Here is a 26,216-nt window from a genome sequence, read left to right as displayed (position 1 = left end):
AAGAGGCTGAAGGACATCTATTTCCCCCACAGGTTCTGCTTAGTTGATAGGCAGTATGAAAGTCAGTGTCCCTCCCAGAATATAAATATCAATGACTGAGGAAATAAGGGGAGGGCCAAAAGGACAGACTGCATGGAGATTAGTGGTACAGTATCTAAAGCTTTAATCTCCTGCTGTGCTCTCACTTGTGCATTCTCTACTCCATTGCAAGACTGCCAGTCACTGAGTTCTACTTTGATGTACTTCACTTACCTGCTGTGCACTGTGTGCAAGAACTAGCTTTCTCAGGCCCTGTCAGTGATAGGAGGAAATGCTTCTCAACGCGTTCAGATATGAGGTCCCCAGTCACAGAGCCCTGATGGAAATGTTTTAAATAGTGAGAAGGTGGGAAAGAGGACCCATGCAAAGATTTCAAATGGTTGACTACATCTACTAAGGATAGGGCAAGAAGTAATGGATTTAAGTTACAAGGAAAGAAATTTAGCTTAAAATGGCTTATTAGGCCTATCTGCATACAAAAGTTGTCCCTGGGTTGTGGTATCTTTTATTTCTACCATTTTTATTTTATAAAATCCTAACCTATAAAATAATCTCTAATTCAGTGTCTCTTCCAGGGCTAGGGATCAATATTAGAACATCTTAATAAATGTGCTCAACCAACATCACCAGCAACTGTACTAGGACTATTGGCTAATTGAGATAATTAAACAGCAAGAAATTGCATCAAACTTAATGGGATGTAAATTAGTCATGATTAACTTGTCTCAATGATTTCAGTGGTTCTTATTTATGACTAACTTACTTTGGCATTTTGCTCCATCTGCTTTTCAGGATGTAGTAGACAAAACTAGAAGCTTGAATACCTGATATCACCTTACAGCAGTCCAGCTGTCAAAGAGCACCTGTGCACTCCTTAGAAATTGTGAAGCAAATATTTTATAGAAAAGTCAAAAGCAATAACAGAGTAGATAAATCAAAGTCCTCGGGTCACAGTATATAAGAACAGGCCCAAGACCTATCTAGTCCAGCATCCTGTTTCCCACAGTGGCCCACCAGATGCCTCTGAGAAGCCCACAGGCAAGAGGTGAGGGCATGCCCTCTCTCCTGCTGATGCTCCCCTGGTAATTTTGAAAAGAGGAAATGAAAAATTTCCTCTTTTCATAAGAAAGAGCCTTGCTGGATCAGGCCTATCTAGTCCAGCATCCTGTTTCGCACCCTTTCGGAAGCCCACATCAAGAAGATGAAGCTACCTTTCCCAACTTTGTTCCCCTGCAACTGGAATTCAAATGTATACTGCCTCCGAACCTGGATCATGGCTAGCAGCCACTGATAGACTTGTCCTCCACTAATTTGTCTAATCCTCTTTTAAAGCCATTCTAACTGGTGGCTATTCCCACATCCTGTGGCATCAAATTCCATAGATTAATTGTGCAGTGTGTGAAGAAGTACTTTATTTTGTCTATCCTAAATTTCCTGCCAGTCAGTTCTATTGGATTATTCCTGGTTTTAGTGTTGTGAGAAAGGGAGAAAAACTTATTTCTGTCCAAGACTTCTCTCTGGCTTCATTCATATGAATCATTAGTTACTATTTCAATATATTTGGGTTGACAAACTACTTGTGTAAAAGTCAAAAGGCAGCCAAAAGCAGCTGTCCCATAATCTATTCTCAGGTTCATGGTCAGGGTCAGAATTAAGCATTTGTTTTGATGTTTAATTTCTAATGTACGAGACAAAATGTGTTCCATATTAGACTCTAGTGTAATTTGTCCCAGAGAACATAATCTTGGTGGCTGACATATAAAGCAAGGGTTCAGTGAGAGAGCAGCCTAACAGAACTTTCCAACTACCTGCATTGTTACAGTGGGGAAGCAGCCATTTTTTATGCCCTCCCCTTCCTCAGGAAGCCCTTCGTACCACCTAAAAATATGCTGCTGGTAGTTGTATAACCCTTGGGGACTTAATCTTGGGTGGCACTAAGGGGTTCCTTGTGAAGAGCAGGGTACAGTGTCCCTCTAACAGGAAATCCAAGATGTTTTTCATGACAACTCCCATAATTCTCTGTCAAAGGCCATCACAGCTGGGGATGCTGGGAGATGGTAGTCAACAACATCTGGAATTCCCTGTTAGTGGGAATGCTGGCTGGGTGAGAAATGTTCCTTCTTCCCAGCTGTACCTGTGCAGTTATTTGAGAAGTACTATTAGACTGCTCTCTCACCAGTGGATCGTCACTCTCTGAGTCAGCATCTGGTAGTATAAGCCCATTTCACCTTCCCTCTTTGAAACTACTTGCTCTTTAATGGTTTCCACTGCTGGTCTGCATTAACTGATTAATTCTCAAATTTTTTCTCAGCCCTTCATTACCTCAGAGTACCAGGGTGGCAGATATCCCTGCTAACTTGGCAAAGAGGCACATTTTAATGTGGTGATTCTCTTTATTTAGCATGGGGAGAGTAACTGGCTCTACCCAACTCCAGCACAATACCTCCAGTGACTTTGCTGGTGTCTATCTTGTGTTTCTTTTTAGATTGTGAGCCCTGCTTTGGGGACAGAGATCCATCTTATTTATTTGTTGTGTCTCTGTATAAACTGCCCTGAGCCATTTTTGGAAGGGCGGTATAGAAATTGAATTAATAATACTAATAATTACCAGAGGAGAACGTATCACAACAGTGTAGGAAAATCCAGATAAATTCATGTTTTTGTTATCACCTCTTCAATCTATTCCAGTGTCTCCCAATGGAAAGATCCATATCGCATAGGATGTATATTTCATCAGGGGGATCATATAATCGCTGTGAATGAACTGAAAGTCAAGAGCATGGATGAGATTTCATTGTTCGTAAGCAGATCTACAAAAAAGGAGGTAAAATCCAGAATTAATTTATTTGGAGCACAACACCAAGCAGTAAATTGATTTCAGGTTTCACTTAGACAGAAGTCAGGTGAAAGTATCATTGGCCATTCATGTTTCTCCCACCTGGCCACTAATATATTGGTCTATAGCAGGCAGCTAGTAGTTGCCCACCAGGATAACCAGTGGTAATAGATATGCACTCCCCGCTCCGCCCTTTAATCAAAGTTTAAATTTGGAGCTTAGTTATGGATTTTTTATTAATTCTTTATCTCTGGAACATGTGAAGTAATAGTAACGGGGCATAGCAAAACCTCCGGGGGCCCAGGGACAAAATCTTTGTAGGGGCCCCCCCATCATGCTTGTGAAGTGCATGCACGTGCCCCAAGCCACGCCCCCTGTGCCTGACATCAGACACAAGGAGCGGGGCAACAAACATCTCCCACCTGCTGCCTCTGCCCTTGCCCTGCTGCCACTTCTTATTTTTGCCCCCGTGACAGCAGTGGGTGCTGTGGCTGGGCTGGGCCTCTCCTCTCTTGCCAGCTGGCATGCCCCCCCTCACCAGCCGAACTGCACATGTGCACATTTCGACTATTAATGTTGCATGCCCGTGACGACATGGATATGCGACTTCCATAGTCGGAAATGCACAGGCGTGCAGTTCGGCTGGCCAGAGAGAGAGAGAGAGAGAGAGAGGCATACAGGCCAGCCAGAGAAGAGAGACCCGGCCCAGCCACAACACGCCACCACTGCCTCACAGGGGCAAAGATAAGAAGCGGTGGCAGGGAAAGGGCAGGGGTGGTGGCAGGGCAAGAAAAGGGGCAGTCTGGTCTGCTTGGGGGCCCCTTGGGGGGGCCCTGACCTGGGCCCAGGGACATTTGTTCCTGTTTGTCCAATGAGTGCTATGCCTATGAATAGTAAAGAGAGATTGTCTTTGAACAAATGCACTAAAATCTCCAGTCTGTTCACCAACCAGATTTTACATGGCCTAAACTTCCTTGATACAAGAAAATTGGTAGTCATAGAATAAGTATGAACATTCTCCTCATGACGGAGAAGGGAAAGAAGGCAGAGAAAGAAGATCAGTTATAGAATGCTGACAATGTGACTTTTGTGAAGGATGTTAAAATTTAATTTAGGCTGGAAGATAAGTCTCATGTGGGGCCTAGGACAGCATAGATTGTTATGATAGTGGGAAGAGATAAATTGTGGAGAAGTGCTGAAGAAACACAGAAAATGCAACCTTAAAAGCTGAGGGAGAGAGAAGGCGCCCATAACACTCTCTTTCCCAAGCTGATGCTGTTCCACAATCTCATCCCTATACACATATTTTAACAGAGCAAAATGAAGTGGGCACATATGTCTTTTTCCCTATTAGACTTTTGTCAGCACAGTACGTTTTATGATCCCTAGCTGTATATTTTTATTTATACCTTGTTCTGATGCCCTCCCCAGCACTTCAGTAGCCCTGCATATTGACTCTCTAGTACTCCAAAACTATCACAACATTTCACATAGCTACTTCAGGCATGGTAACCTGAAACCACTAGACTCTTGCAGCCAGAGCTAACATGCATATGCTCACTACAGACCTGCTAAGAAAGCAGGATGTTGGGTATGTTTGTGGGAGCCTGTTTCAGCCACACACTACACATCCAACTCTTAGATGGAGGAAATCATCTGGTGGGCCACTGTGTGAAACAGGATGCTGGGCTAGATGGGCCTTGGGCCTGATCCAGCAGGGGTGTTCTTATGTCCTTAAGTCACAAGAAGTCACAGTTATTGCTGCAACACTATTCACCTTCTGGATTTTCCAGCTGAAATGGCCTTGCAGCAATTTTCAATCCACAGAGCCAGCTGTGAGAGAGACTTGTTACTGTCATGAAATGATTTCTTATGAGTTCCTGAGGTTTCATCTGCTCAGTGCTTCTGCTATCCAGCTTGCTACCAGAAGTATTTCCCACTGCCTTATGACCCTACCATGGTGGGACCTCCCATCTCATCATGGAAATGATAGCAACAATTGCAGGGTCTTTTTTTGAACCATAGGTCAACTGGCAAAAGGATTTGTTGAGACCGCTCACTGTATTGCCCTGGGATTTCTCATGGCCTCTAACAGGATTCTGATGCCACTCAGCTTCATTAACTGGGGGGTGGGGTGGGGGAATGTGTTTTTTAATTTGCACAAAATTACTAAACTGGGTGGAATCCACAATTTCACTTATCCTGGAATAAGATTCCTTGTTCCAGAGAAAAGAGAACTGTTTATGCCACCCATTAATTATCTTAGTAGCATGGGGAAAATGAAATGATTTAAACTATTTAAGATCTTATTGTAATCATTATATTTTCCTCTTCTCTCCAAAGGTGAAACTGACTGTACGACGGCTGCCAAATTCACAAATTTTACATGCTAAAAAATGCATGTGTTCTTAAGACAGAAAAGGTACAATTAAGGTAATTGCTCAATCTGCCTGCTTTTGTATACATCATTATCAGCCCAATTAAATCAGGATGTAAATAGATTCTGCCTATTCAGAGTAAACAAGGTTAAAATGGCTAAAATCAAAATATTCTAGCTGTGTTGATCTATTGTCTTAGCCCCTTTTAGGGCTAGTAGGGGCCATTCACATTACCAGGTGGGCGGGCAGCAGGGAAGGCTACCCCAACTCACCTTCCCCACAGATGGTCATGGAAATGCTGCTGGGAAAACAACTGCATTCCCCGATAATCTGTGCTGTGTCATGCAGCGCAGTGCTCCGGAGGCCAAGATGATGTGTCCTGGCCTCTGGATGTCCCACAATGCACCTCACCATGAGCGCAGTGCATTGACGGGATTTCCCGTCAGACGGATGCTCTAGGCGCATGTCTGTGTCTCTGTGTTACAAAGAGGAAACAGTCCGAGAAGACCTATGATCCAGCAGCCAAGTTAAGGGAGCACTTGCTCCCTTAAACTTGGCTAAAATGCCAGATTTAGGAATGGGATTAGGCTGGGCGGGAGCGTTAGGACCTGTGCAGATCCTGGTGCTCCACACGAGCAGACTAGTCCAGGCTAGGCTACTCATGAAAACAGCCTTGTAGTAACATATTCCAAGTCTGACGTGACCATAACCCTGTCTTTTATGTTCACTATTGGCACTAAAATGAAATGAAGACATTGGATTCTTTTCAGGGTGAAACTACACACTGAAGCAAAACCAGGATTTCTGATACTGTGTTTGCTTCTCAATTCTAATGCAATGGGTGGGCAGACATTTGCTTGGGAGACATTTGTGTGACATTTGCCAATCGATAAATATTGATTGATTGGATTGATTGATTGGTTGATTAAATGCTGTCAAGTCGGTGTTGACTCTTAGCAACCACATAGATAGATTCTCTCCAGGATGATCTGTCTTCAACTTGGCCATTAGGTCTCTCAGTGGTGAATTCATTGTTGTCGTAATCGAGTTCATCCACCTTGCTGCTGTTTGTCCTCTTCTTCTTTTTCCTTCAACTTCTCCCAGCATTATGGACTTCTCAAGGGAGCTGGGGTTTTGCATAATGTGTCCGAAGTATGATAGTTTGAACCTGGTCATTTGTGCCTTGAGTGAAAATTCTGGATTGATTTGTTCTATGATCTTTTTGTTTGTTTTCCTGGCTGTCCATGGTATCCTCAAAAATCTTTTCCAGCACCAAAGTTCAAAAGCGTCAATACGTTTTCTATTTTGCTTCTTCAAAGTCCAGCTTTCGCATCCATAGAGAGTCACGGGAAAAACCATTGTTTGACCAATTCTAATCTTTGTAGGTATAGACACTTCACAGCATTGCAATATCTTTCCCAAGGCCTTCATTGCAACCCAATCAAGTGCTAGTCATCAGCATATTTCTTGACAGTTGGATCCTTTACTGTTGATGGTCAGTCCTAAAAGGCAGAAGCTATCCACCACTTCATTGTCTTCATTATCAATTCTGAGGTTGGTTGCTGTACCTGTTGTCATCTGCTTTACATTTAGTCGTCCCATTTTCTCACTGTGCTCCTTGACTTTCATTACTAGAGCTTGCAGATCATGCACATTCGCAGTTGTCAGAGTGGTATCATCAGTGTAGCACAGGTTATTGATTTTTCTTCCTCCAACTTTAAAACCATGCTCATCTTCTTCCAATTCAGCTTGTCTCAGTATATGTTCAGCATGTACATTGAAAAAATAAGGAGAAAGGAGACAGCCTTGTCTTACTCCTTTGTCGATTTGGAACTAGTCTGTTTCACCATGTTCCATCTGGACTGTGGCTTCCTGTCCTGTGTATAGGTTTCTCATGAGAACCGTGAGATGTTCTGGGATGCCCATTTTCCTAAGGATATTCCACAACTTGATATGGTCGACGCAATTGAAGGCTTTTCTGTAGTCAATAAAGCACATATTGACTTCTTTTTGTTATTCTTTGGCTTTCCCAATTATCCAGTGTGCATCAGCAAAGATGTCTCTTGTTCCTTGGCCTTTTCTGAAACCAGCTTGAACATCTGGCATTTCCCTTTCCACGTAGGGCTCTAATCTGCATTGGATGATCCTGAGCATTATTTTGCTAGCATGTGAAATGAAGCGTATTGTGCTATGGTTTGCACAATCTGTTAAGTCTCCTTTCTTTGGTATGGGTATGTAGACTGACCTCTTCCAATCTTTTGGCCACTGTGTTGTTCTCCAGATTTGCTGGCATAGTTTGGTTAGAGCCTTAACTGATTCTTCTTCTGTTGCCTGCCATATTTTCTGTAGCTATTCCATCGATTCCTGTAGCCTTCTGACTTGGTAATGACCAGAGTGCTGATCTAATTTTATCTTCCTGTACTAGAGGTTGTTGCAAGTAGGGAATATCTTCTAGAGTATCTTGGATGTTGACGTCCCTGCTGTACAGATTTTCAGTATACTCCTTCCATCTCTGTTTGATCTTCTCTGAATCAGTTACTATCTGTCCTTTGGCATCCCTTAACATACCAGTTCGAGCTTGGAAAACTTTCCTTTCCTCATTGGTGAGCTCTCTCCTGACAGTTAGCTTTTAGGTGGTTTATAGAACTTTTTTTTCCACAAACCAGAGACTGGAGATAAAAATAGCCTTGTGGTGGGTGAGATTTGCAGGAAAGAACCAAGACGTGGTGGAAGGGTAAGCATTCTTACCTCCCACCAGTCAATTATCCTCAAAATGCAAGCCCCCCCCCTTCCACAGCACACACTGCCCACTCCTGCATTTGCATTACATCATCCACTTAAAGGTTTGAGGAAATGTGCTTAGTGGGACTCTGACTGCTTCAGCTTCAGTCTCCAGCTACTCATGCAACTTCCCAAAGCATTATTTATTAGTGCCAAACTACACACTACATTTGAGCTCCATGTATGGAAGTCCCAACATAGTTTTCTTTCAACAACAAAAAATCAACCATGGAAATCCCCAGTTAGGTCAGGGTTGGAGTGAGTGAATGAGTGAGTGTGTGTGTAGGTTAACCCATTGCCTTTGCACTGTTTATCCAACTTAAAGGCACCTCTCACACACAGTTGCTATTAGCTGTGAAGGACAAAACTTACAGGCACCCATACATTTCCCCCTCCACAGCTAATAGCAGCTCGGGGGTGGGGGGGAGAGTTAGATCCCACCTTTCTCCATGCTGCAGAGCCAAATCAGAGACTCTGTGGCTGCTTTTTGAAAAAAGCAGTTACATTGGGAGTTGCAAGCAAGCAACGCTGTGTAACGTGTAGTTTGGCTTAGTGATGTGCCCGGACCAGTCCGGAGGCCATTCTACAGGCCTCCGGACCAGTCCGGGGACAGGCGGTTCGGGTTTGGATGGATTGGGGTGGGGAGTTCCATTAAGGGCGGGGGTGGGTTTACTTACCCCTCCCGCCACTTTCCACCTTTGGCGCCGTATTTTCTGTAGCAATGGGGCAGCAGGATACCTCCCTGCCGCCCCTTTCCCCGCTTGACTGCACGCCTCCTGTAGCAATGGGGCGGCAGGATACCTCCCTGCTGCCCCTTTCCCCGCTTGACTGCAAAAGGCTTTAAGAAGCCTTTTGCGTGTGCGTGCACAAATACCGATCTGTATGCGTGCGCGCGCCTTTTGAGGTCAAGCGGGGAAAGGGGCGGCAGGGAGGTATCCTGCCGCCCCATTGCTACAGAAAATATGGCGCCAAAGGTGGAAAGCGGCAGGAGGGGTAAGTAAACCCCCCCGCCCTTAATGGAACCCCCCACCCCAGTGCCAGACCGCAGCTCTGTGGTTCCATGCACACCCCTAGTTTGGCTCTTAAATTGCACACTTCAGTCAGCAGCATTGGTAATTTTTAAAAGTCCTTTGTACAGTGCTCAGTTTTTTAGGCACTTGATAAATACTAACTCCTTTTATATCATTGTTCTTTTTATTAATCCCCTACTGATGAGGGTAGAGCAGGAGTTGTGTTCTCACAAAGATCCAGTAACCTAGCTGCACACGGGGCTTGGCTTTCAGCCTAGCATGGGAGAGGCAAAAGCCATTTTCACTTTTCTCCCTTCCCCACAAAATCACCTTTCTCTGCCATGAATATGCCTCTGAAGGCTGCACAACCTTCAGGGACATATTTCTGACAAAAATGAGTTGCAAACCAAGCCTCATGCACAGCTGGGTTACTGACTCCTTTTTAAACATATAAGCTCTGCTGTTAGGGGTGAAACAGAAAACCCAGTTTGGTTCATGTCAAACTGGACTTGAACCGGGCCCAGTCCAGTGCATGTCAAGCTGGGCCCTCGTCAGACCGAACTTATTTGGGCCCATTTCAAGGGGTGGTGGAGGAATTTTTAAAAAAAGATTTCCCCTTCCTCCACCAGCCTCCCCCCCACCCACAAATGTCCCTTTTAAGACTAGAGGAGGACACCAGGGGGAGGAAAAACACTGGAGACAACCCCACAGCTGCAGCCCCCGCACAGACCACTGGAGGCAGTAAGTTCTTTTTTAAAAAATCTAATGTATAAACTCCAAACCAGGTCCAAGGGAGTTCAACTCGATCTTGAGCCAAACTGGGCCCAGTCCAGCTTGAGGGGGAGCCCTCAAGCTGGGCTGGCTCGATGACAATCCGGCTCAAAGACAGGCCAGTTCGCACATCCCTATCTGCTGCACTTCAACTAGCAACGTGTGAAGAGTCATTTTGTGGTGCAGGATAAATGCTTGCAAATTGCTAGCCCTGTGTGTGTGTGTGTGTGTGTGTGTGTGTGTGTGTGAGAGAGAGAGAGAGAGAGAGAGAGAGAGAGAGAGAGAGAGAGAGAGAGAGAGCGCATATATATATATTTCTGTTTGGTATTTCTATTGCAGAATCTTCCTTGGGCAAATACAAACAAGAAGCTAGACATCGATTTGACAACAGTGGGACAAAACAGAAAATGAAAACTTGATAACAACACTGTTTGCAGCACTCCCATTCCAAAGTTTGTGGTGTTGCTCTGCTTCCTTGGTTCATCTATAACAGCCTAATTTTCCAAAGATTATCCCTTCCCTTGTTATGGCAGTCTTTTTTTGTTGTACTGACCAAACTGAGGCAGGACTGTATTCTTTTGAAAAAGAGCTATCCACCATTGAAAATATCCACACCTGCATTTCCAAGTCCTTCTGGAGGAATTTCTATAGTTACTGGGCCCCTTTTTCAGAGCTTCACATGTCACATGTCTCCATGAACAGGATCCTCCTACTTCACCTTCCATCGAGCCAAATGATGGTGATAATAATAATGATTTCCATCTACATTTTGTATTATTAAAAACAATAACTATCCTGAAGGCTAAGTTTCAGACCATTTGCACCCCATCTTTTCTTTGGGCTAATGGGCATCCTTACCTTCTTCCCACACAGTGCCAGCTCAAGGGGTTGTGGTGCCCTTGACCAATTTGCTCTCAGGGCAGGGAGGGAGGGCAACTAGGATTTTGGGAGGGGAGGGAATAAATATACTTTCTATCCACATACTTGGTTACTGCAAAGAAGATATTTGCTACACTTGTGGGTGCTTTTTTGTTGGGATTATTTGCAGGCTGGGGGAGGTACTTGAATCAGTCCTCAGATAACAGCAGGAAGAAGAAGGATGGAAGGGATTTTCCTAGTCCTAAGCATATCAGATAAGACTGCCTCTAGGTTGTACAAAGCAGTACATCAATGAAGTATGCACGCACGCACGCACGCACACACACACACACACGGGAGCAGAAAAAGAAGAGGGGAGCTTTGGAGCAGGAGCAGCAGCAGCAGCAAATTAGCAGGGAATCTAGCCCAAATCTGAGAGATTTCTGGGAATCAGAGTGGGGGCAGTGCTGTCATTTGCAACACACATGACTGCAAGGAAGTGATTATTTTTATTTGCCGGGTCTGCTGTGCAGCTGCAGGAATACATAGAAATGAGTTGGTCATTTGGAAATTCATTGCATTCCATGGCCATTTGGAAGGAATCAGTGCTTTTCAGTGAGCATTCCCTGCCATTCGTTTTAGGATGTCCTGGCACTAGTCCACTATAAGACTTTCATGCTGATAGCCCCAGGTTCAATCCCTGGCAGTATCTCCAGGAAGGGCTAGGAAAGACATCTACCTGAAACCTTGGAGAACTGTTGCTAGTCTGTGTAGATGATACTGAGCTAGATGGACCAAGAGTCTGACTCAGTATAAGGCAGCTTTCTATGTTTCTAAGATAGGACCAACGGTAATAAAGGGGTGGAATAGCAAGAGCAGCACATAATTTGCATGTAGAAAGCCAAAGGCTTTGCACCCCTGTTGAGACTCTGGAGGAAAAAAAGCTACAGGACTGTGTCCCTGCAGCACTATGCCACTGGTAGCAGCCTTCAGCTTAGATAGTTTCTAGAGGTAATGGGAGTACAAGGATATTACCATGTTTCAAGTACAGATATCCCTTCAGGATCCTTCCAGCGGGAGCTTTGCAGAAAGCAGCCAAGAGGGTGAGCGAAGCGGCGGCAGCCCTATATGGGCTGGGAGTTTGTTTGGGAGACCCTTGCAGGCCTCTCTTGGCAGGGGCACCTCTCCCACCATGTAGTGGTCCCAAGGTGCTGCCCTGCGGCCTACCACTCCTGCCTTCGGAAGCCAAACTCCTTGGGGATGCTGGGACTGCTCCTTGGACCTAATACCATGCTGTCCTGCCTTTGTCCCTTCCACTCCTTTACCTCAGATGGCCTCTGCCCATGCGCAGAGCCTGCACATGTGCAAAGGCCATCTGAGCCCTGGGAACAGGGCAGCTGGCAGGAAACACCAGCGTGCAGGGGCTGGGAGCTGGGCTGGGGTGTGGCGCTGAGGCATGTGCTCCGTGAGGATGGTAACCTGACAGCCTGGCAATGGGACAACACCATTGTGACCAGTACCTCTTAAACCTTGGTGCCCTTGGCCAGTACCATTTTGGCCACTGCCCTAAGCCAGCCCTGTTCCCACACCCCACCATGTCAGCAATAAAATCTTATGACACTTGCATACAATCAAGGGCAGCCCTTTCATGAGGTGAGGTGAGATGATCACCTCAGGCAGTAGATTAATGGAGTGCCGGCCCAGCAGGGTATCAAGATGTTCCCTGCCACTGCCATCAGAGCAGCTCTTCAGGACTGATCTGATCCTTGAAAGCCATGCAAGGAGCGCTTCTCCTCACACTATTTGCAAAGCTTGTGAGAAGCACAAGGAGAGAAGAGGTGGATGCTGGCAACCTTCCTTCCACTCTGCCTGCCATGCCACTTTCCAAACTTGCTAGGGTTGGTTTTGAAAGGAGGCTGGCCTCCATCAGAGTCATGGGACAAGGTGGAGTTTGGCACTATGCTTCAGGCTCTGCAATACCCTGGGCCACCCCTGCATACAACAGATACTCCATGAGTTAGCTATAACTATTGTTGGGAAATCCAGCTTGATGGATTCAGTGCTTGTGTTCCAACTTCACATTATCGAGCTTGTTTTTAAAGTAAAACAAAACAGTTCCACTGCCTATAATTTCTTATAAACAGCCGCAACAGAAGGAATGATTGAGAAAAATATTTTGTACTGCTCTTTACAGTAATCTTTCACAAATCAATGACTTCTTACTTCAGATACATAGTTTAGTAGTTTCTCGAAACTTCAGTCGCTCACCGAGCCAAAGAAAAGTTTTTTTTAACTACGCAGAGTAAAGTTGAACACAGCAGATAAAAACAATTACAAAAAATCGACTAAAGTTGAGTGTTGTAGTGAAATGCACGGTGGCAAAAGAAATGGAAGGTGACAATAAAAGAGGCGAAAAGAGAGTCTGAGGAACATTTAGCTAAAAGTATCAAGGGGAATAATAAAAACATCTTTAAATACATCAGAATTGTGAAACCTGCCAGGGAGGCTGTTGGACCATTAGACCATGAGGGAGTGAAAGGGATTATTAAGGAGGATATGGAGGTTGCAGAGAAACTTAATGAGTTCTTTGTGTCCATCTTCATGGCAGAGGATACAGAGCATATATCTGTTCCTGAACCAGACTTTTCAGGGATGGAGGCTAAAGAATTGAGCTAGACAGAAGTGACAAGATATGATGTTCTAAACTGTCTGGAAAAATTGAAAACTAACAAATCGCCAGGGCCAGATGGCATCCATCCAAGAGTCCTAAAAGAACTCAAATGTGAAATTGCCGACCTCCTTGCTAAAATATATAACTTATCCCTGCAATCAGGCTCTGTATCGGAGGACTGGCAAGTAGCCAATGTAACACCGATTTTCAAAAAAGGATCCTGGGGTGATCTGGGAAAGGCCAGTTAGGTTAGTGTCCATTCCAGACAAATTGATGGAAAGCCTCCTCAAGGATAAAATTGTAAAGCACATAGAAGAACAGGCCTTGCTGGGGGAGAACCACCATGGCTTCCGCAAAGGTAAATCTTGCTTCACAAACCTTTTGGAATTCTTTGAGAGTGTCAACAAGTGTGTGGATCAAGGTGATCCAGTTGGTATAGTATACCTGGACTTCCAAAAAGCTTTTGACAAAGTTTCTCATCAAAGACTCCTGAGGAAACTTAGTGGTCATGGGATAAAGGGACAAGTACATGTGTGGATTGCTAACTGGTTGAAAGACAGGAAACAGAGGGTAGGTATAAATGGAGAATTTTCACAATGGAGGGAAGTAAGAAGTGGGGTCTGCCAGGGATCGGTACTGGGACCAGTGCTCTTTAACTTGTTCATAAATGATATAGAAGTTGGGGTAAGCAGTGATAAGCAGTGAAGTGGCCAAATTTGCAGATGACACTAAACTATTTAGAGCAGTGAAATCCAAAAGAGATTGTGAGAAGCTCCAAAAGGATCTCTCCAAACTGGGTGAGTGGGTGACAAAATGGCAAGTGCGGTTCAGTGTTAGCAAGTGTAAGGTGATGCACATTGGGATGAAAACCCCCAACCAAGTATACGCTGATGGGATCCGAGCTGTCAGTGACTGACCAGGAGAGGGATCCTGGGGTTGTGGTGGACAGCTCATTGAAAGTGTCGACTCAATGTGCAGCAGCTGTGAAAAAGGCCAGTTCCATGCTAGGGATCATTAGGAAGGGGACTGAAAATAAAACAGCTAATATTATAATGCTCTTATACAAAACTATGGTGCAGCCACACCTGGAGTACTGCGTACAATTCTGGTCACCACATCTAAAGAAGGACACTGTAGAACTGGAAAAGGTGCAGAAGAGGGCAACCAAGATGATCAGGGGCCTAGAGCACCTTTCTTATGAGGCAAGGCTACAACACCTGGGGCATTCTAGTTTAGAAAAAAGATGACTTCTGGGAGACATGATAGAGGTCTGTAAAATCATGCATGGTGTGGAGAAAGTGGATAGAGAGGAATTCTTCTCCCTCTCCCATAACACTAGAACCAGGGGTCACCCCATGAAATTGATTGTCAGGAAATCTAGGACCAACAAAGGGAAGTACTTTTTCACACCACACATAATCAACTTGTGGAATTCTCTGCCACAAGATGTGGTGACAGCAAACAACCTGGGTGGCTTTAAGAGGGGTTTGGATAACTTCACAGAGGAGAGATCTATCAACGGCTACTAGTTATATAGAGAGGTGGGCTATAGGCCACCTCCAGCCTCAGAGGCAGGATGTCTATGAGTACCAGTTGCAGGGGAGTCACAGCAGAAGGGAGGGCATGCCCTCAACTCCTGCCTGTGGTTTCCAGTGGCATCTGGTGGGCCACTGTATGAAACTGCTGGACTAGATGGGCCTTGAGCCTGATCCAGCAGGGCTGTTCTTATGTTCAATAAAAGAGTTAAGAGCATGATAGCAAGGGGCAAAACTCTGTGGTGCCCCCCTCCCCTTGATGCCCTAAGCACGTGCTTGTTTTGCCTTGTGGTTAATCCAGGGCTGTGTAGGGATGAGGGGTAGAATGAACTGGCTGAAGGGATGTGGGGAGAACAGTTGAACGGATGGAGATGAAATGAAGCTGGGGCAGGGAGCCAGATCAGTTGCGGTGGGGGTGTGTGTGCGTGGCGTGAGAGACAGGGAGAACTAGGGGTGCAGATGCTCTGTGCCAGGTCAGCTAATAGATAATACATAACTGTTCTCTTTAGGAGAACATGTATATTTATGAAAACTGTTCCTTCATCCCGCATTCTAAATACTGTCATCTTTGTTCTGCTGTGAATGACTTTCCACTTTTACTGGCTTTTTCAATACTTGATTCCTAACAATGGATGCACCAAAATGAAATAAAACAAGCTGTTGCTTATTTTATATCATTATTTTACAACTTTAAATAGTTTACCTTTTTTGCACAACAGTAACTGACATGATGAACACTGCATTCCGGGGCTGCTGCATACTCTAAGCAGCCCCAATGCTGTTCAGAACCAAGCAGTGCAACCACGGTTTTCCCCACTGTGGTGAATGGCAGGACTGTGGTAGCGCTGCTTGTGCAGCTGCTGGTACTGAACAGAGTCGAAGCTGCCCCGGAATTTAATGATCCAAGGGAATGCTGCCTATCATGTCAGCCACTATATTTTATATTTTCTTGATGACTCAGTAGAACTGTATTTCTATTTTCTAGCTGGGTCCTACTTCTTATTGAGGTTGTAGACCTGAGGCTGGGGCTGTACCACTTCAGACTAAGGGTATGGGGCTCACATAAGTTAATTCTAGTTTTTTGTACAGAGGTTGGTTGGTTGGTTGGTTTAATGGAGGAGCATTCAGTCATATGAGCAGTCTGAAGTGGTACAGAGCCAAACACAACTTTATCATCCTAGTGAGATCTAGCTGTTGCTAAGCATTGAAGAATCAATTCACTACCCAATTTCCCATCCTCTTTTTAAACTGTGGTGTCTAATTTTATCAAGATAATTTGGAATTCTAATTCTGTTTTAAGAATATTCCTCCTCTGCTCCTCCCTTCTGTCTTAGGAGCGGAAGAGTCTAGGTCAGGCGTGGCCCGTGAACATACCTCTGGGGGGGGGGAGCCGGTGTAAACGGAACCAGTGCTCTGTGCCACCCAGCAGCCCCCCTGGCAGGGGCTCGCCTCTGTGGGAGCCAGGTGAGTGGCAGAGGTGATTCATTGGTGCCCACCGCCTCCCCCCCGAGGCACATTCATGGGCCGTGCCTGGTCTAGGTATATGTCGCTGGAGCTACACTAATATTAGTAAGTGGAGTTAGCCATGCAGGTAGAAAATTTTCTCATATCCATTGTTTCTGAACACCAAGCTAGCCATAGAAATAGAGGCACATGAGTGTGCTGTCCAGAGGATTCTACTGTGCCCCAAATCTTGATACAACCAATAGAGCTTCCACAACTGTGCTGATGCAGCTGGTGTCACTTTTTCTCTGACTGTGAAGTCCTACAGCATCATGTCATATAGCCCAGATCTTGTGTGAACATCTGCTGAAGTTAATGAAAAGACCTTGAACTGGATTTTTGGATCGGGCAGCACTCCATCAAATGGAAGAGGTGGGGACTTTGTGGCTTCTGACAAGTGAGTTGCAACATGGTGGAAAACGAGATGTTGCTAACATCTGCTAATCTGAGATGGAAATGTCAGCAGTTGTTCTGTTCTGCTGCTTGGCAAAATCTGTATCTTGAAATCTACCTAATTGATTAAACATCATTTTGATTTAACTGCTGCACCCTGCTCAAATCCCCCATCGCTTAATAGTGAGGGAGTTGAAGCAGCTGTGGCTTTAATTACAAGTTCACATCCCAGCCCTTTGTTTTCATTGCCCAAAAAGTTTCTCAGCTGCTTCTTCAGTCGCCCCCCAGTATCTTTGGGGTTGGCTCCGCTCCAAGTGTTACAGTCTCTGCCAGTGTGATAATTATTACTCTGAGAGTTTTATTTGTTTCGGGCGCTCAGTAATGTGATGAAATGTGTTCGTGCATTCAGCAGATTTGCGACTTTGTGAATGCACTGGGTGCTTCGGAGAACCTGCAGCTGCCAGCCAGAATTGCTCCTTGGAACTTATTGGTGCCCTTTTTGCATTTGGCATCTAATAGAGGGGTTAAATCAGGAGAATGGCAAAGACAGAAATAGAATGGAAAGCAGCTGTGCATTTGGCTGGAATCAGGTTTGGGATGTAAATCAGGACACTGTTTATTCATGCCCCTTTCACAAACTCATTCTTTCAGAGAGAGTGAGAGAGAGAGAGAATCCAGCATATAATGATCCTAATTAATATAACACACTCTACCTATATTGCATATGCTTATTACAGACAGCTGCAAAGAGTAGGGCAAAATGCTTAAATGGTTTGTCGCATTAACACAAGTACTTGAGGGGAAAGGGGAAAGAAAAATTAAATAGGAGAATAAAGCAGGAAAAAGGGGATAAGGAGAAACTGGAGGCCTCTTTTAGTTCTTTCTTTAACTTCTGCTTGTATTCAGCCCTTGGTCATATCTTTATTGTCATTTATTATTTTAAAAAGTGCCTAGAGACTATAGGGGAGATTTTGGGTCCTTTGCGCTGTACATGGATACATCTTTTACAGTGCAGATCCTTTATATCAACCGAAGAAATAACAGCACACGCTAACAGACAACTAACAAAATTTGCAGTACTGGTTATGGAAGCCATGGACACCTTCAAAGGTGTGGTTTCAAAATTATATGATTTGATTATAAACCACACATTTAACCCACTGCTTAATGTCTTGGGGAAATGATTTCCCACAGGAAATCAAAGAGCAGGAGTGGATAAACATATGGAAATGGAAGCCAGTTACTTCCTCTTTGGCCCAAATTAAGGAGAACTTTCTCAAGGTTTTCCATAGATGGTACCTGACCCCAGGAAAAGTAGCATACATCCAAAGAGAGTGTTCTCCCCTTTGCTGGAGTGGTTGCGGGATGAAGGGAACTTATTTTCATCTTTGGTGGATCTGTCCTAGGGTCTTATCCTTTCGGACAGAGGTTTTCACTGAGATGTGCAGGACTACAAACCAGAAAATAGGATTATGCCCCTAGCTGGTGTTAGTAAATGTATGTTCTGGAGTCAAGACAGATGTGACATCCAAAAAAGAATTGTGTTTATAGTAACTGCTGCCAGGTTAGCTATAGCCAAACATTGGAAAAATCAAACCCTGTCAATGGGCATCTGGTACAAGAACCTATGGCATATCACGATCTCAGAAAAGCTAACACATATTATTCAGTCCTGTGCAAACCAGACTACAAATAATTCTTTTAATGTAATTTTGTCAGATTTTATTTTTTATACTAATAGGGGAAATTATGGCTGTTTTCATTCCACAGACAACATTAGAGTGTGTGTGGATAGATGGATTGATGAAGTGTGGTTTGTTGGATTATGTTTTGCTGTTTGTGTTTGGATCAATATTGTCTAGCATTAAAAATTTGTTCTAATAAAGAATTTTTAAAAAATTCAGAAAAGTTCCTAAATAAGTAACAAAAACAAAATGAGCAGGTCCTTGACAACAGGTGCACAGTCTAGAGCAGGGATTTTCAACCTTGTGGCCCCAAGGGACTGCAACTACCATCATTCCCAATCTCCAAAGACCATTTTGACTGTGGATGAAGGGAGCTGTAATCCAACATCATCTGGGGATGCAAGGTTGAGAAATCCTAGTCTAGAAACAGTTTCAGAAAACATCCTATCTTCTTTATATATAATTCGCTAAGGCATACCCGTGGCTAATCCCATATGTGCCAGCATTTGCAAGAGTTCGGAGAACTGCCGGATAGCCAGAGGATGGGTGGGGGGAAGAAAATGGTGGCGGCTGCCAACCAGCCAGAAAGTGGCAAATGCAGGCAGGCAGATGAGAAGAAATCGGCGGGCGGGTGAGCAGAAGCTGGTGGCCGGGCGGGAGAAGAAGCTGGACGGCCAGCCAGCAAGTGGTGCAGGTGGGAGGGGGGAGAAAGAAAAAGGCAGCAGTGGCGAGTGGGCCGGCGGCAGAAGAAGGCAGCGGCGGGTGGGTGGGCCAGCTGGAGATGCAGATGCTCTGCACCCGGGCCCAGCTAGTACTCCTTATTGGCACAGCTACTTATTCTGGTTATGCCTTATGGTTCTGTCATGTCTTCTTTACAGTAATTGCTCTCCTTGCTGTTCTTCCTCTTTCATACTTGCAACCTCTTTTATTTGTCATCTTACATCTATATTTTGTCCTTCATCCAAGGAACTCTGAATGACATGCATGATTCTTCCTTTCCCATGTTTTACTTTCCCTGTAGGGAGGTTAGGCTGAGACAGAGTGTCTGGCACAAGGCCACCTGTGGACTGGGTGAAGATTTGAACTGAGAATTCCTGAGGCCTTGTCCAACACTGTAGCCATTATAGCATGTCATATCTTCTATACATTCACTTTGTGGCTCTTGTTTATTTTGAATTTTTATTCATAACTTATTTTTTTTAAAGAGTTTTTAAATTGCTTTGTATTGTATTTTGTATTTTCTCCTCCCCCCACCACCCTTTTGGTCTGTTATGATTTAATGTGTTGTGTGTTTTTGTTTCATGTTTTAATGTTGTGTTGTGAGCTGCCCAGAGAACAATTTGTTATATAACAAATAAAGTTGATTAATTATTATTATTTTGTCTGGACTGAAGTTTTTCCTCTTTTATTCTCTTGACATTGACTTTTTCCCCAGCGGTGTAGCCACCACTGGGCGACAGGGTTCAAAGAACCTGGGCCGCAATCCTTCAGGGGCCGTACCTCCGGCCACGCTGCAAACACAGTGCTGGCCCCGCATGGCCCCATTCAGGAGTTAAATGGCCAACAGTGCAGCCAGGAGTGGCTCTGGGAAAGCTGCTCCTAGCCGTGCTGTGAATGCAGCACTGGCCTCAATCTAACTCCCAAATCGGCCTGCGCAGCCCCGTTCGGAAGCTAGACCACGCCCACACATCTGAAGTCAGACTTGGGGGGCATGGCTTACCGCCCATGTCTGACATCAGATTATTATTATGATGTATTATTTACATTTTAGATCCCGCTCTTCCTCCAAGGAGCCCAGAGCATGTACTACATACTTAAGTTTCTCCTCACAACAACCCTGTGAAGTAGGTTTGTCTGAGAGAGAAGTGACTGGCCCAGAGAGGCACAATGCCTCTCAACACTAGTTGCAGGGGAGCAACTGCAGGAGAGAGGGCATGCCCTCACCATTTGCCTATAGTCTCCCCGGAGGCATCTGGTGGGCCACTGTGTGAAAACCGGATGCTGGATTAGATAGACCTCAGGCCTAATCCAGCAGGGCTATTCTTATGTTCTTAACAACTGGTGCTAACTAAAAAAATGAAATTACTAGTCACTGTTTGAAAGTGGACAACAGTGATAACAAGTTTCCCCCTGCTCGCTCTCTCTGTTTTTATTTCATTTCTGGCAATACAAGCATTCACCTTTGTGTGGTGCTGCACTTTGCTGTCTGAGAAGCTGAAGATTTCTCTGCTGCTTTGTGGATACTCTGGTCCTTTGTTAAGGTATGTGGTATGGAAGAAAGCTAAAGTGGGAAAATATTTCCCCACACTTATTTTGTTTTACATAAGTGTTTATTTTAAGGTTTGTTTGTGCCAGTTTCTATCAGCTCCATGATACCACGGCTCGTGCAGATCTGACAGAGTGGAAAAATTTGGCTGGTGCCAAGGCACTAATCAGAGACTCGATAACAAGATGGCATTGTGTAATAAAAGTTAAAAGATGAGAGAACCAAAGGCATGGGAAGCAGAAAAGGCATTTCAGGTCACTTCAGCGAGTGCCTATTCAATTGTCTCAAGCATTAAAGCTTTTTCCAGATTCAGTACAAAAATTATTCAGAAAGGGCATTTTTGTCAGCAAAAATAGTAGCAACTTTTCCATGGGCAAAGCACTCATTTAGTCATTTGCCTAATTTGCCTTTTAATTTCAATGATACTATTTTGAGTAATTTCCCTCATTGTGTCAGCCATTGTATTTTCTCCCTCCTACCACAATACTTTTAATGCTTATTGTTTGAGACAGATGTGTAATTTTTTTGTCTCCTCATAGTAGTCTAAATCAAGTCACTATTATTTCTATTTTGCAGCCTGAGAGAATGACTTTGCAACTGGTTTCCCCACCCATGGCCCTCTCCACTCCTAGCTTAAGATTGCAACTTTCCCCCCCGGGAGCACTTCTGTATCCTGTTAAAACAGCTGCATGACAGCCAGAAATTCAACAGGCTCAGCTTTCCCTACTCCTAGTTCAAACTGTAAAAAGTTGCACCTGTTTAATTTCCATTTGTAATACAGCTGTCAAAAGTACAGATGGAAATTTGATACCTTAACAAATTGGTGGTAGTGTTGCCCCTATGTGTGCTGTAAATAAACTGCCTTCCAGGGGACTTGAGGTCTTTTGACCAACTGCCTCACTTGTTGCTCATTCAGCTAATCCTTGCTTTAATCATCATCATCATCATCATCATCATCATCATCCCAGGTCCTTGGGAAGGACTCGATGTCTGGATAAAACAAACCAATCAATAACACCTGTCTGACTGTGTAAACAATAATAATAATTATTGACTGGTTTGTTTTATCCAGACATCGAGTCCTTCCCAAGGACCTGGGATGGCTGAATTTTATTGTCAGTTGTTATAGATATCGTCGCAGAATATAGGCTGTTCCCAGTAAAGCTGCTTTTTGTAATTGGCTGATGGTGATTTCTGTGGCCCCTATGGTGTTGAGGTGCTCTTCAAGGTCTTTTGGAACTGCACCCAGGGCACCAATTACCACTGGGATTATTTTGGTCTTTTTCTGCCACAGCTTTTCAATTTCAGTTTGTAGATCTTTGTATTTGGTGATTTTTTCTATTTCTTTTTCTTCTATTCTGCTATCCCCTGATATTGCTATGTCGATTATTTTAACTTGTTTTTCTTTTTTCTCGAATACAGTTATATCTGGTGTATTGTGTGGCAGATGTTTGTCTGTTTGTAGTCGGAAGTCCCATAATATTTTTACATCTTCATTCTCTTCAACTTTTTCAATTTTATGGTCCCACCCATTTTTGGCTACAGCTAGCTTGTATTTTTTGCAGGTGTTCCAGTGTATCATCCCTGCTACCTTGTCATGCCTTTGTTTGTAGTCAGTCTGTGCGATCTTTTTACAACAGCTGATTAGGTGGTCCACTGTTTCATCTGCTTCTTTACAAAGGCGGCACTTGCTGTTTGTGGTGGATTTTTCGACTTTTGCTCTTATTGCATTTGTTCTTAGTGCCTGTTCTTGCGCAGCCAGTATTAAACCCTCTGTTTCTTTCTTCAAGTTGCCATTCTTAAGCCATTGCCAGGTCTTGGTGATGTCTGATTTTCCACTTATATTGTGCAAATGTTGACCATGCAGGGGCTTATTTTTCCATTTTTCTGCTCGGTTCTTGACTTGTTCTTTCTTGTAGGCCTGCTTTGTTTCATTGGTGTTGAATAGTTTTGTGTTATTGAGCCCCTGGTGGCACAGTGGTAAAACTGCTGCCCTGTAACCAGAAGGTTACAAGTTCGATCCTGACCAGGGGCTCAAGGTTGACTCAGCCTTCCATCCTTCCGAGGTCGGTAAAATGAGTACCCAGAATGTTGGGGGGGCAATATGCTAAATCATTGTAAACCGCTTAGAGAGCTTCCAGCTATAGAGCGGTATATAAATGTAAGTGCTATTGCTATTGCTATTATTGACCATTTTAAGTGCATCTTCTTCACTGTCCTTGATATATTCTTCAAGGCCTCATTTTTCCTCCTCTACTGTTTGATGGACTTGCAGCATTCCTCTTCCACCTGAGCTGCGAGGGAGGTATAGCCTATCGACATCACTGCGGGGGTGCAGAGCATGATTGATGGTCATGATTTTCCTGGTCTTACGATCTAGCGTCTCTAGCTCTGCCTGGGTCCAGTCTATTATTCCTGCAGTGTATCTGATAACAGGTATAGCCCAAGTGTTTATGGCTTGTATGGTGTTCCCGCCATTGAGTTTGGACTTGAGGATTTTTCTAACTCTCCTGATGTATTCACTTCCAATTTTTCTTTTAACTTCAGTGTGTGCGATTTATCAGCCTGGAGAATGCCCAAGTATTTGTAATGTTCTTTCTCTTCCAGGTTCTTGATCTTGCTTCCATTGGGCAGTTCTATTCCTTCTATTTTTCTTAATTTCCCTCTGTTCATTATTAATGCAGCACACTTGTCTAGTCCAAACTCCATTGCTATATCGCTACTGAATATACGGACAGTGCTTAGCAGTGATTCGATTTCTGACTGGGACTTTGCATACAACTTCAGATCATCCATGTACAGCAGATGGTTGATTTTACTGGATGTTTTAGATGTTTGGTATCCGAGGCCTGTTTTGTTTAGTATTTGTGAAAGTGGGGTCATGGCGATTACAAACAACAGAGGGGATAGTGAGTACCCTTGGAAAATGCCTCTTCTAATGCTAACCTGTCCAAGTGTCTCACCATTGATTGTTAACTGTGTACTCCACATGCTCATTGCTTTTTTTATAAATATCTGAATGTTTTTGCTGACACCAGTTGTTTCTAAACATTTTAGTATCCATGTGTGAGGCAATGAATCGAAGGCTTTCTTGTAGTCAATCCATGCAACACTTAGATTGGTTTTTCTTCTCTTGCAGTTTTCTAAAATCATTTTGTCAATCAGCAGCTGGTCTTTTGTGCCTCTGGTGTTCGGGCAATTTCCTTTCTGTTCAACTGGAAGCTGTTTGTTAGTTAATAAGTGTTGCATGACTTCATCTGCTATTATTCCAGTTAATAATTTGAACATGGTTGGCAGACAGGTGATCGGTCTATAATTACTTGGAACTGCACCTTTTGCTGGGTCTTTCATGATGAGATGAGTTTTCCCAGTTGTTAGCCATTGTTCAATATCACCTCTTTGCAAAATGTGATTAAACTGTTTTGATAGTTGTTTATGAAGGCTTGTTAGGTGTTTAAGCCAAAAGCCATGCAGTTCATTGTTACCTGGCACAGTCCAATTTTTAATTTTCTTTGCTCTTTCACTTATTAATTCTGGTGTTATTATTAGATCTTGCATTTGTTGGTTACATTTTTTGACCTCTTTCATCCAGCCTGCTGTTTTATTATAATCTATTGGATTGTCCCATAATTTCCCCCAGAATTGCACTGTTTCTTCTTTATTTGGTGTTTCTACGTTTCTTGCAGTTTCTCCTTCTATACTTTGGTAGAAACGTCTCTGATTCGACTGGAATTGGAGATTCTGCCTGTGTTGTGTAGTTCTGGCTTCATATCTGCTAATCTTCTTTGACACTGCTGGTAATTATTTATCATTATTATTATTAATAATTCGATTTCTATACCACCCTTCCAAAAATGGTTCATGGTGGTTTACACAGAGAAATAATAAATAAATAAGATGGCTCCCTGTCCCCAAAGGGCTCACGTTCTAAAAAAACACGACAGACACCAGCAACAGTCACTGGAGGTACTGTGCTGGGGGGTGGATAGGGCCAGTTACTCTCCCCCTGCTAAATAAATAGAATCACCACGGTAAAAGGTGCCTCTTTGCCCAGTTAGCAGGGGATCCCTTTGCAAGTATAGTGAGCAAAATCACTGAATCATAATGTTGAAAGGAGATCCCTGTGGACCATCTAGTTTAACCCTCTTGCTCAATTCAGGAAAATCATTTTCTGGGAAAATGAAAATCATTCTCTGAGTCCGGTACTCTCCTATATTTAAGTTTAGTGTGTCATATTTATGGCGATCTGCCTAAATTTCAGCTAAATTTGAAATTAGCAAATCATCTTAGTAACATAACCATATTTATCTGAACACTATCTCATTCATGCTAGGGCCCACTCAGCATGAGTTTTGCTTGGGATCAGACGTGATCTGTTTGATGACTAATTTCTTCTTAATTCTGTGATGTCCCTCTGCATGCACAACCTTATGTGAGAGCTGTCTATCATGATTGCAATGGGGCTGCCCTGGGAATTGGAGCAGTCACCCCCATTTGTTCATTTCTTAATTGTCTTATCAAGCTATTACTGAAAACTCACAGCACTAAATAGTGCTGGATTGTCCCCTTATCAGTGTGATAAGTTAGGGCTTTAATCACATGGAGACACCAAAGAGTTTTATTATCACCAAATATGGTATTTTCCAGCGGCTGTCAATGCTTCTCTTCCCTGCTGTCTGGCTCCACCCCTTTAAGCAGCAGGACTCCCTCTGGAAATCTCCATCCTCTACAGTCCTTATAAGGATCTTTCTCTACATTATAACAATCACTATTATCAATATCCTGTTAGTCCAAATTTGGACAAATGATGAGGTGTTGACAGATTAATATCTTTGGCCCCACATAATTCCTCCACTTTGGAGCTGATCCCATACTGCCTTGCTGCTGTCCCTTCACTCCTACCAGTGAAAGGACTATCTGACCACAAGCCCTTCTGATGTAATATAAACACATCACGACAACGTGTTTACCTCATAGAGACTTTGTATTGTCAAATGATAAATGACATAGAATGTACCTGGCTTCAAATGAGCAGAAAATCCAATGGCTGGTTCAGTGCTCAAGGGAGAAATATTTTGTGTGCATCAGCTTTCACTGCTTACATGTTAGTTAATCCTTCTCATTATGTTTGATTACTCTTCTCTGATCTTTTCCAGTTTTTCTGTGTGTGATCTTATTACACTTACCTAATTGCAAATCCATCACTAGAAGAAACAAATTACAACTGAAGGATACAATTGTCTAACTTTGCTCACTGTTACTGAAACAATGAAAAGTCTCTTGTTTGCCCTGAATTTTTAATGAAGGGTGTGTGTGTGTGTGTGTGTGTGTGTGTGTGTGTGTGTACACACACACACACACACGAATATCCAGTGGACTGTTCAAACAGAAACTTTACTTCCATGTTCCATCAATCATTCCTTAACATGTTGAGCAGCTTTTTGTACAATCTGAGTAGTAATGTGTTAACACAGAATTCTAATGATTGTG

The 26,216-nt window shown here is 43.6% G+C and overlaps 1 protein-coding gene across 1 annotated transcript in view; it reads left to right on the top strand.

Moving 5' to 3' along the window:
- The window catches only part of PLEKHS1 (pleckstrin homology domain containing S1), a 47,939-nt gene extending 37,324 nt beyond the window's left edge, over positions 1 to 10,615 (top strand). The window contains exons 12-14 of the mRNA XM_053308993.1: positions 2,728 to 2,863; positions 5,219 to 5,308; positions 10,155 to 10,615. Coding sequence (XP_053164968.1) covers positions 2,728 to 2,863; positions 5,219 to 5,287 — 205 coding nt within the window. The 3' untranslated portion in view covers positions 5,288 to 5,308; positions 10,155 to 10,615. The remainder of the gene's footprint in view (positions 1 to 2,727; positions 2,864 to 5,218; positions 5,309 to 10,154) is intronic.
- Positions 10,616 to 26,216: the final 15,601 nt, after the last annotated feature.

Source organism: Hemicordylus capensis, chromosome 3, assembly GCF_027244095.1.
Source record: "Hemicordylus capensis ecotype Gifberg chromosome 3, rHemCap1.1.pri, whole genome shotgun sequence".
NCBI lineage: Eukaryota > Metazoa > Chordata > Lepidosauria > Squamata > Cordylidae > Hemicordylus > Hemicordylus capensis.
Note: the sequence above shows the minus strand (reverse complement) of the source record. Positions and strands in the feature narration are given on the sequence as shown.